At 36.4% G+C, this 11,884-nt stretch overlaps 1 protein-coding gene and 1 long non-coding RNA gene across 2 annotated transcripts; one reads left to right on the forward strand and one right to left on the reverse strand.

Annotated features, from left to right (window-relative positions):
- Positions 1-907: 907 nt before the first annotated feature.
- On the forward strand, positions 908-11,271 carry LOC111386639 (uroporphyrinogen-III C-methyltransferase). The gene is made up of 5 exons (XM_023011109.1): positions 908-1,672; positions 2,362-2,439; positions 2,612-2,681; positions 9,572-9,849; positions 10,496-11,271. Exons 1-5 carry the CDS (start codon positions 1,115-1,117, stop codon positions 10,643-10,645), a joined length of 1,134 nt encoding a protein of 377 aa, XP_022866877.1. The 5' UTR covers positions 908-1,114; the 3' UTR covers positions 10,646-11,271.
- On the reverse strand, positions 4,934-9,563 carry LOC111386646. Its single transcript, XR_002701268.1, has 2 exons — positions 8,039-9,563; positions 4,934-7,725 (listed from the first exon to the last, which is right to left on the reverse strand). It is a non-coding gene; the product is annotated as an uncharacterized LOC111386646 (long non-coding RNA).
- Positions 11,272-11,884: the final 613 nt, after the last annotated feature.

Below are 11,884 nucleotides of genomic sequence, written 5' to 3' on the forward strand. Positions count from 1 at the left end.
GGACAGTAGAAAATGAAAATAATTCAGAAAAGTAATTGTTAGTTGCTGTAATAAGAACCATGAAAATCATATAAACGGACCGGATAATAAACATTGAAAATAAATTTCCTAAAGTAAAAAATGATGAAAATAGAGTGAGCGCCATAATTTGCAAAAATCAAGAAAATCATATAAACAAATTGAATAATATAGAAATAAAATTGAGATGGATGATGGATATGTAACAATGTATAAACATGAGTGAGCATCCTTTTATTTTTGAGTGAGTAAGCATTAAACAAAGGTAAATGTTATTTAATTTTGAGTGAGCAAACAATAACCAAATGTAAATGTTAGTGAATATATTTGATTAACTTTTAAATTTTACTATCGTTAATTTTACTTAAGACGCCATAGACCATTCATGATGAGGGTTATTCTCCTTGTACAGGTGCCCTTCGGGGTATAGTCTAGTGGTGTAAAGGACAGGAGTGAGGTTATCTCACGCCTTGCTGGCAGCCGCAGTGTGGAGGTTCGATTCTTGAAATATGAAATTGGACTCCTTGTAGGCGTAGTGTAGGCAGCTCTTGTTCCCTAACCTGCTGGGCACATTCCTTGATTTACCTCTCTCACAAAACTTTAAAAACGGAACGGCGGAGATCCTCAAGGTTGGAGTTCAACCTTTTTTATTCTTCTTGTATAAGTGATTTTTTGTTGGATGGTATAGAAGTACTGCACTAGTGGCACCCGATTGACAGTTTGTTTACTTCTTCAGTTATTTTTTTATTTTTTTTCAGCCGTCAATGAAAAATCGACAAGTTGTGCTGTATATTTTTCTCGTACATATAACACTCTCTCATCATGATACCGCAAGTTGAGCCAAAAGTTCATATATAAAGGGGGGGAAAAATGTAAAACACTCTTTAGCAGTCCACAGTGGGCAAACGAAAGACCAACACGTCTCTAGGAAAACCTCAAGCCTTCTCATCAACCCCCGGAGCTTAAAAGGGCGACACAAGTTTCCAATTCAAACCCAAACTCTGTATTATCCCTTCTCCACGTACGGGTTCACAAATGCCTATAAAGGGATAATCTTTGCCTGTTCAAATGAGAGGCTATTTCCTTTTCCATTTCAATGGCTCTTGTAACCAGAATTCCTTCTCTTTCTGCATCTTGTTCTGCTTCCTCTTCAACTACGAAAACCCAATCAAGAAAATCCAATTCTTTTAGGTTCCCACCAGTTTTCTGTATTAACTGTTCATTACATTCACAAGAAAGTTCGCCTTTTATTGAAAAGCACTCTGTTGAGAGGTACGAAAGCGATAGCTGGCTGTACGAGTACCAGATACATAATCCCTCATCTTCCTCTTGCCCAGTTCCTCCTGATCTAGAATCCATCAGAGATTATGATATAGCATTGCAGCTCCCGGAGCTAAGGAAATTGCTCGAAGTTTTGAGAGAGAAGAGAGAAAATGAAAATAGGGCTCAGAGAAGCGGCCCTGGAAATGTGTTCTTGGTGGGGACAGGGCCTGGGGACCCTGAGTTACTGGCAGTGAAGGCATTGAGGGTGATACAGAGCGCTGATCTATTGTTGTATGATAGATTGGTGTCTAATGATGTGTTGAATTTGGTGGGTCTGAATGCTAAGTTTCTATATGTTGGCAAAACTGCTGGGAACCATAGCAGAACCCAGGTTGGTTTTATGGGATACTTTATGCATCTCGGTATCTTCGTTGTGTTAGTTTGGTGCTTTTGAGAATTGGGCGCGATGGAACTTTTTGAGTTTCGAAGTGGGTATTTGCAAAAGTTAAAAACTTTGATAAATTGAGATCATATTTGTGATTTTAATTTAATTTGATTTTTTTTTTTATTGATTTCTTGTAATTTTGGCAACTAAATTTTGCCATCCCAGGTGAATTTTATTTTTTATATTTCTGGGGATTTGTACTAGAACTTGTATTTAGAAAAATGGAACTCTGTCAAATTTGATTGTAATTATTTCTGTGCCTAATTTTTCCTTCACAATGGGAATTTTTTTAATTTGAGATAGTATTTGGAAGTACAGTTTCGTATGTGTTATGTTCTGGATGATTTCAGTTAAACCGGACTAATTGCAAGGAGAAAAATTCTCCTTTTTGGGTATTTTGTCAAAAATATGGAATAGAATCAGCAGGAGTACCAAGGGATTATCGACATATTTTATTTCCTTCTTGTAGTAGAGGTAGTTAAATGAACAATGTGCTTGGCGTTTAACATATAAGATGAAAAATCGAGATTGTTTGTAGGTAATGTGAAATCTGACCAAGTGTTGTCTTTTACCATCTCTGTATACAAGGTTCTTACTTAGCGGAAAGTTGTGCTAATGGTAGAGTGTTTCTGCAGGAGGAAATTCATGAATTGCTTTTGAGCTTTGCTGAAGCTGGGGCGAATGTAGTGAGGCTGAAAGGCGGGGATCCATTTGTGAGTTTTGATGTTTACATGTCGAAATTATATAAGCATTTAGATGCAATCAATTGAAATGTTTTAGTGTTTTTAATAGAAAATTTCATCAATTCATGGAAGAGTTGAGTAAAGTTCCATAGCGCTGTTGTTATGAATTAGATAGTGGACATTACTGATTTTGGTTCATCAGGTATTTGGAAGGGGTGGAGAGGAGATGGACTTTCTGCAACAGCAAGGAATTGAAGTTAAAGTCGTTCCAGGTATGGTGATTATGAAAACAAGCTCACAATATCTGAAGCGTTCTTTCTTCTTTGTCTGTTTGTTTGTTATTTTTCCCTTTTGAGTTTGAGCAATGCAAATTTAGGTAGAACTGTGGTTACACAAACTATTCCTTTTTTTTTTTTTTTGGGTGGTGGGTAGAAGATATTTTTTATTTTTTGCGTCATTGATCTTGGAAGAGGGCACATGCCAATTTTGTAATAAACTAGTGAATTAAAGAATACAAAATATACAAAAATGACTACCTATCCAGCTATGATGCTCGGACTCTTGTGTCGACACGACATAACTGGATATTGACACGGGATATGGATCGGATCCTTGGTTTTGCACCCGCACAATTTGGGGAAGACGATGGCTTAATTTCTTGATTTTTGGCTCTGTTTCTCGATTTCTACTTTTGGGCTTTCAGAAAGAAGATAACAGGTTGGGGAAGATGATGGGTTGAATGGGCTTTAATTTCTCTGCCCTAATTGATTTCAAAGTGCGCTATGGATGTGTTATCCAATGCATAGAATTAATTAAATTACAATTATTTTATCGGGATAAGTTATATGGTCAAATCCATTTAATTTAATTTGATTTTATTTTTGTATTAATTTTTTATTCTTGTATTTTGTATGTGAAGTTTTTATTTTGTAATTAAAATGATTTAGTGCTATATCTTTTTTTGGTATTAAATTTAAAGTTATTTCTATAATTGTTTTGAAATAATATATAAGCATTGAAATTGATATATTTTTTATTTTTTAAAAAGAATTTATTTTGGCTTTAAATTTAAATTGATTTCAAATTGTAATCCAATTGTTTAAATTGATTTTATTGAGAGTGTTGATTAAACAAATTAAACTACGAGTTCATTTTTTGAAAGCCAATATAAGTTAATTTGTGGTTGCTTTAATTGAACTATTTTTCTCTTTGTTATTTTGGTATCATTCTGTTATTATTATTATTATTTTTTTTTTGAAAAAATATTTTTTGAGACGTATTCACGTACCTGTATTCAAAATTCAAATCCTTTTTAACCGTATCCTCATATCCTAATTTTTAAAATGAAAAGGGTCTGAATCCTAGAAATGTACCAGCATCCGATACCCGTACTCGAGTCCAAACATCATAGCTATCCAGAATTTGAGAAGGAAAAGGGGAAGAACAATTTCACATTGGACCATGTTCTTTGAACATTGAAGTTCCATCATGGCTTAGTAGGGAGCAATACGTTTTCGATTTGCACTCAGTAGAATTATATTTCACAATAGCTAACCTAGAGGATATCGGGGTCCCCCCTTTTTTTTAATTTTCTAGGTTTTCCTTCTACTTTAAAGGATTCCCTTTTATTTCATACTTGGAGTTCGCATACAGTTATTAGCCTACTTGAAAGGAGGATAGAGTTAGCCCATGCTTGGCTCATGTTTATAAGCTGTTTATAAATATTCAAGTCATTTTTTATCACACATTTCGAGGGATGCACAAGTATTACCTATTTATCCACCTTTCATTTCTATCTATTTATAATAGCAACTGTTTATAAACACTTGTCAAGCATGATTTTAGTTTTTAGGTTTTGACCATGTGTTGGCTCTAGTTTTTGCCATGTTTGGGTATATCTATCTTTTTTTATTTCTTCATGTTAATATGTAAAACAAAAGAGAAATAGTTCAATTTCCTAAACAAATTAATTTTCTGCTTATCCTTCATGCTAGACTACTTTTAGTAGGTATACACATTTTTTTTCCAAAGCTACTACTATTTCCCACATTTCTTCGGATATGGATAAGATGGTGTGAAATGCTGAGAGAGAATTCTCATTATTCTTATTCACTGAAAGAAGGAAAACATACATTTAAATACATACAGGCAGCCAGTTAAGACTCCCAGTAATTTTGGCACATACCAAATTATTTATTTACTAAACTAGGAAAAAACTTATTAGAGAGAAATTAGTAACAACCTACCTAAATTCTCATTTAACATAAAACAATATAAAGCAGCTAAGTATGGAAAATATTCCTAGATTCTAGGATTAACTTTATTTGGAATCCCTACACTCCTCCTCAAGCAGGGTTGTATATGTTGACCATGCCCAGCTCGTTGGTCAGATCATCAACGTTAATCCTAGGTAGAGCTTTAGTAAGGACATCTGCAATTTGAGAACCTGTTGGAACATATATCAGTTTAGCTATCCCATTTCGATTTTCTTTGAGATGAAATGGCAATCTATCTCAATGTACCCTGTCATGGTGAACTGGATTCTTCGCAATACTTATGGCTGCTTGATTATCACAAAATAATTTTAGTGACTTCGTAACACGGAAGTCTAACTCTTCGAGTAATTTTCTTAACCACATTCCTTCGCAAATTCCGAGCGTCAATGCTTCGAACTTTGCTTTCGCATTGCTCCTCAATACAACTGATTGCTTCTTACTTCTCCATGTTACGAGATTTCACCATACATAAGTACAGTAACCTGATGTGGATCTTTGATATGAAATACCACCTGCCCAATCCGCATCTGAGTAGATTTCAACCTCTTTACTCGAGGACTTCTTGTAAAGTAGGCCTCTTCCTGATGTCATCTTAAGGTACCTTAAAATTTGGTTAACAGCTTCCATGTGTTCTTCTGTTGGATTGTTCATATATTGACTTACTACACTTACAAGAAAGCCAATATCTGGCAATTGTGTGAAAGATAAATAAGTTTTCCCACAAGCCGTTGGTATCTTTCCTTGTCAATATGTGCACTATTCTCGGTAGTTCCGATCTTATTTGTTGAGTCCGTGGGAGTATCTTCAGGTTTACATCAAAGCATCCTAGTCTCTTGCAGTAGATCTAGGATGTATTTGCATTAAGACAAAAGTATACCATGCTGTTTTCGTGCCACTTCCATGCTTATGAAGTATTTTAGATACCCCAGATCTTTTACTTCAAATTCTTTTGCTAAGAACCTCTTTAATCTGGATGGGTCATCCTCCAAGTCACCTGTAAGTATAATGTCATCTACATACACTATCAAGATTGCTTTCTTTCCTTCCAGTAAACATTTGATAAAAAGAGTATGATCTACTCGACACTGACTACAGCCACACTTGGTCACTAATTTGGTGAATCTATGAAACCATGCACGAGGTGATTGTTTAAGTCCATAAAGGGATTTTTTAAAGTCTACAGACCTTATTTGTATTTACTTGATTTTCAAACCCCGGTGAAACCTCCATGTATTCTTCTTCCTCCAAGTCCTCGTTGAGAAATGCATTCTTGATGTCGAGTTGGTGAAGTGGCCAGTCCAAGTTTGAGGCTAATGAGAGAAGAACTCGAATTGTATTGAGCTTGACAACTTGAGCGAATGTTTCCTGATAGTCAATTTCGTAAGATTGAGTGTATCCCTTAGCAAAAAGTCGGGCCTTGAACCTTTTTATGCTTCCATTTGCCTTGTGTTTGATAGTGAAAATCCATTTGCACCCAACCAGCCTTTTTCTTGTTGGGAGCTCTGAAACTTCCCATGTTCCATTTTTCTCTAGGGCTTGAATTTCTTCCAATGCAGCTTTTCTCCATTTTGGAACTTTGGGTGCCTCTTGTATGTTTCTTGGAATTTGTACTGTATCAAGAGGAGACAAATTTTCGAAATGCAGGAGATAATCTTTTATATAGAAATTGGATGCATAGTGCACGATCTCACTTATTTTCTCTGTGCAATAGGACAATGCAGATTATTATTTGAATCATCATTTGAAGAGACAATCTCACCCGAGTGAATTTCACTTGGCCTTGGATCCGGTTTAGGGTCTTGGAGTTGCTCCAGGTGTGTTAATTTCTCGATCTCTCGGTCAGTTCTTCCTCTCCTTGAGCAGACACGAAGCTCATTTTGCATTGGTTGTGTGCTTCACAAATGGAGATAATGGAATTGATGGACTCTTGCTGGGTTGATATTGGTTTTCAGTAGTGTGGTATATTGGAGGAATTGCTAGGATTGATTCAATTGGTTGAGATAGAATGGACTCTACTGGTTGTGGTAAAGATTGATCTTCAATGTTATCAATCTCCCAAAATTGAAATTCTTGTGTACTCTCCCCGTGAATTGCAGGTTTAGGGTAGTAAGGTTGGTGTTCAAAAAATGTTATATCCATGGAGTTGTAAACTTTTCCTGTGACTGGTGAATAACACTTGTACCCCTTTTTATTTGGAGAGTATTTGATGAAGATACACTTGACAGATTTTGGGTCTAACTTGCTGCGGTGATGAGGATGAACATAGACAAATACTGAGCAACCAAATATTTTTGTGGGAATTGAAGAAATCACTTTGGTATTTGGAAATGAATGAAAGAGGACTTGACATGGTGTTTGGAACTGAAGGACTCTTGATGGTATCCTATTGATAAGATACGCAACAGTAAGAATAGCCTCAACCCAAAATTGTTTTGGAACATGGGTGGAGAACATGAGTGATCTTGCCACTTCTAGGAGGTGTCTATTTTTCCTCTTGGCAATTCTATTTTGTTGTGGGGGCGTTGATACACGAGTTTTGATGAATTATTTCTTGACACGAGAGATAGTTTCCTAATGTTGCTGAAATTTTTGAATATTTGGCCGACCTCAGATTTTTCCTTCATTAGGAAAATCCATGTGAGTTGGGTGTGATCATCAACAAAGGAAATAAAGCACCTAATACTTGTCAAATTTTTAACTCTTGATGGTCCCCACACATCGCTATGAATCAATGCAAATGGTTGTGATGATTTATAACTTTGGCCAGTTGACATATTTCACAATGAAAGTGCTTCAGATTTTTATTGATGAACAGAGAGATAAACAATTTTTCTAGGTACACAAAGTTTGGATGACCTAGGCGATAGTGTTACAACATAACTACACTATCGTTATTAGAATTACAAAGATTTGCTAACTGACTCTTAAATGACACACAACTTGCTGTTTGAACTTGTCTATCAAGTGAAGAATCATCTCCTAGAAGATAGAGACCTGAACACGCCTCAGCACTGCCAATCACCCTCTCCGAACCCAAGACCTGAAATTTATGCAGATTTGGTGAGAATTCAACAACAGTTTAGATCACGAGTCAGTTCGCTTATTGACAGTAAATTACAATCAAAGTTAGGCCCAAGAAGTATAGAATCAAGTCTCTTCTGAAATTACAACTGAACCTATTCCAACCACTTTAGAGAGGGACCCACCTGTAATACGAACAATATAATTTTCGTGACATGGGCTGTATTTGTGGAACACAGTTGTGTCTCCAGTCATGTGATCTGATGCTCCCGAATCAACTATCTATCTACTAGTTTTCTTTTTATTAACTGAAAGGGCATCCGAGAGTTTACCTTTTTGTGCCAACGAACCTGTCCCGATGATTGAGGATTCTATATTTTGTTGAGAAGATTGGCCGATTAGTTTTTGCAAGATTTCCAATTGTTATTTGCTGAACAAGCTTGACTGGGATACGGTTGGGTTCTCGTTAATTGAGGCCAGGTTTCCACGTCCTTCTTTATCATTGTATGGTTGGGATGGTTTCCAATTAGGAAGTTTCCCATGAAGCTTCTAGCAAGTCTACCTTGTGTGACCCGATCGTCGAAAATGGTTGCACCATGGCCTTTCCTTTTTCCGATGCTTATTATTGTTGGTGAATTGAGTTCCACGGGCGGCAAGTGCACTAGTCTCAAGTGTTGGTATAGTATTATCCGTTCCCATCATCACCTTTTTTCTACTCTCCCCTTGACGGACTTCTGAGAATGCAGTCTGAATGTTTGGAAGGGGTTTTGTCCCCTGAATTCATCGAGGTTTTTGTTGAGACCTAGAAGGAATTTGAAAATACGTTTCTTTTCAACAATTTTTCTGTACCTGAGTTCATCTTGTGGGCAAGACCACTCAGTTTCTTCGAACATGTCTAGTTGTTGCCAATAACAAGTGATTGTATTGAAATAGAGTGACTAAGATCTCCTTGATGTAGGTTATGGAGGAGGGTTTCTATTTCAAACAATGCGGCTGTGTTCTCGTTGTTTGAATAGGTCTCTTTGGCTGTGTCCTAGATTTCTTTTGCTGTCCCGTACAACAGGAAATTTTCTCCTATCTCATTGGTCATGGAGTTGATCAACCATGACATCACCATGTTATTTTCTGTCTTCCAGATTTTGAATTTGGGATCTTCCTTTGTTGGTTGAATAGCTGCGCCGGTGAGGTAGTCATCTTTACCTCGTCTGCAGACGAACATCATGACTGACTGGGACCATTGAAGGAAATTATACCCATTCAGTTTGTGTCCAGTGATTGGGAGAAGAGAGCCTTCTGATCTTCCATTATGGCTTGCAACTGCAGCTTCTGGATTGGAGGTGATCTCGGTAGAACTAGAATGTTGTCTCTCAGTTGCCATGCCGTATTTTGTCATGAGTGGAATTTGGATATTCAGAGTAATGGCTCTGATACCACCATGTGAAATGCTGGGAGAGAATTCTCATTATTTTTATTCACTGAAAGAAGGGAAACATACTGTTAAATACATACAGGCAGTCAATTAAGACTCCCAGTAATTTTGGTGCATACCAAATTATTTATCTACTAAACTAGGAAAAAACTAGTTAGAGAGAAATCAGGTAACAACCTACCTAAATTCTCATTTAATATAAAACAGTATAAAACAGCTAAGTATACCTAAATATTCCTAGATCCTAGGATTAACTTTATTTGGAATCTCTACAGATGGACATACTGGCCAGTGCTCTGCAAATTGGAGCTTTCTGAAGTTGCCTTTTATATAACAGAACAAGTTTTCTTATGACAACACAAAATCCTGATGTCAACTAAATTTAATATCACCTTAAAGAAGTTCATTCTGAGTAATAAATGTGGATATGTGGCAGGTATAACAGCTGCTTCTGGAATAGCTGCAGAACTGGGGATTCCATTGACGCACCGTGGTGTTGCAAATAGTGTTAGGTTTCTCACTGGCCACTCTAGAAATGGTGGGACAGATCCTCTATTTGTAGCGGAGAGTACAGCAGATCCTGATTCCACTCTGGTCGTTTATATGGGCTTGTCAACTCTCCCCTCCCTTGCGTCAAAATTGATGCATCATGGATTGCCACAAGATACAGCAGCAGTGGCTGTTGAACGAGGAACAACTCCTCAACAACGCATGGTGAGATACTTTTCCACGTTTGTTTTCTTAGTTAATAGTTTTGGCTAGGCAACCCAGTTCTTACTCAGACTAGCCATTCAATTTTAATGTAGTTACATGATGAAATGCAAGAATGTGACATTATTATAAATCTCAAGATTTGTTATCTACAAACTGGATTATTTCAATCTCAGGGCCCAAACTTCAAATATTTTCTTTTGGGACAAATGCAAGTCGCAACTGACATTCTGTTTTCAATTCTTACTTCACAAGATCATATATATACTGAACTTTGAACGACTAAAGGAAAATATAAAAGAATTTGGCTTTGCACAATCATTAGCATCATTTACTCATATATATCTACATCACCATATTCTGATCTCCTGTAAATAAGTGGTGAAAACTGCAGTTGAAGCTTTCTTGAAGGTGCATTTTGTTTGACCTCTGCCAGTATCATTTTTCAATAAAATTAGTTGGCCCGTAGAGTCACTATCTGAAGCTCCTAACGTGGTCTTACTAAAAATATTTTTGTTTCGCACCATTGTGGCTCTAGTGTTTCATTGTGTTGTCTCCATTTCTTTGTCGTCAGATATACAGTTTTCCTCATTTAACTTGTAATTTTGGTGAAGTGATAGTTGATTGAAGTTTATTTGCATTCATTTAGGTGTTTGCTGAACTGAAAGACCTTGCTGATGAAATCGCATTAAATCAGCTGATATCTCCGACTCTGATCATCGTTGGGAGAGTCGTTGCTTTGTCTCCCTTATGGCCCCATGTGAAGAAAGAGACTTCTGTTCTTATGGAGGCCAATTAGTCCGTTGGTTCATGGCAACTCGGCCGTTACATTTGTATGTTTGATCTTTGGCCTTTATAGACATTTATGTTGGAGCAAATCTTGTTGACTGGTTGAGAAGGGTATTCAACGTAGTGGAGTTGCTGGCGCTTGAGGATCTGTGCCAGATTTGGATCAAGAATGGTGTTTCTCCATAGATGGATTGAGTCCAGTGTGAATGTTTTAATTTATGGCAGTGCCAAGAGAATCTCAAGTGATGATTGGCTGGTACTTTCGGAATTTGAAGAATTTATCACATCTTTGACTGTCAGCTGAAAATTGCCAAATTTTTCGAAGGATACTGTGCTCTCCCAGGGCTGATGGCTTGAAATTTGCATATTGGTTCATCTTGGTTGCCAAATTTTGTCAAAATAATGTAATTTTTGTTATTATTATAGGAATAGATGCAAGAAGATTTTGTGCAATTGAGTCTGCTTCTTGTTACCTTGATCCTAGTTCAATCTAATTCTTTCAATAATTTGTTTTGATTCTCTTGTGCTCAATCATGGATTTGTAGTTGTTTGGACCGTATTCTCGCAAATGCTGCTTTGCAGTCATTCAACTGATGTTGGACATTGTTGAAATTAAGAGTGCTTATTTATCGCTTAGAAAGTGAAACATGTAACATTAACAAGGATGGATGACTACGATTTAACAGTGTTATAAACATGAAATGTTAGATCATGAATAGGGATGGTAACGGGAATTAAAATATCTTCATTTTTCGTCCCATTAACTTATGGAGCTCTAATCAAATCTTTAAAATTGTAGGATTCTATTCGAAATCCTCTATCTCAAGGAAATGATTTTTGGGCTAGGTTTATTTATTTTTATTTTTAATATTTGCTTTTAATTGATATAATTGCTTGTAGTGGTACCTTCAATAGCCCACATAAGCTGAATTAATTAGCTCTATATTTGATTCATTTGAGGCCTAAATCAATGTTCGGGTGTCCGCCAGTTCCTCTGTTCTTCTTCACGCTAATTGAGATCTGCTATCCAATTTGCTGTCTATTTAATGAATGACTAACACATCTTTCTAAATTAACAAATTCAACTTTTCCCCTCATTACCACTTATGCTTAAAATTAGGCGGCACTTTATTATAAAATGATGTATCAATTATTCATTGTTGAACAGTAAATTTTATATAGCAAATCTTAATTCAAGTGAAGGGGTTCACCATATCCACTTTTGCTTATACATTAATTTTATATTACT

This window comes from Olea europaea, chromosome 3 (assembly GCF_002742605.1).
Source record: "Olea europaea var. sylvestris chromosome 3, O_europaea_v1, whole genome shotgun sequence".
NCBI classification, from domain to species: domain Eukaryota; kingdom Viridiplantae; phylum Streptophyta; class Magnoliopsida; order Lamiales; family Oleaceae; genus Olea; species Olea europaea.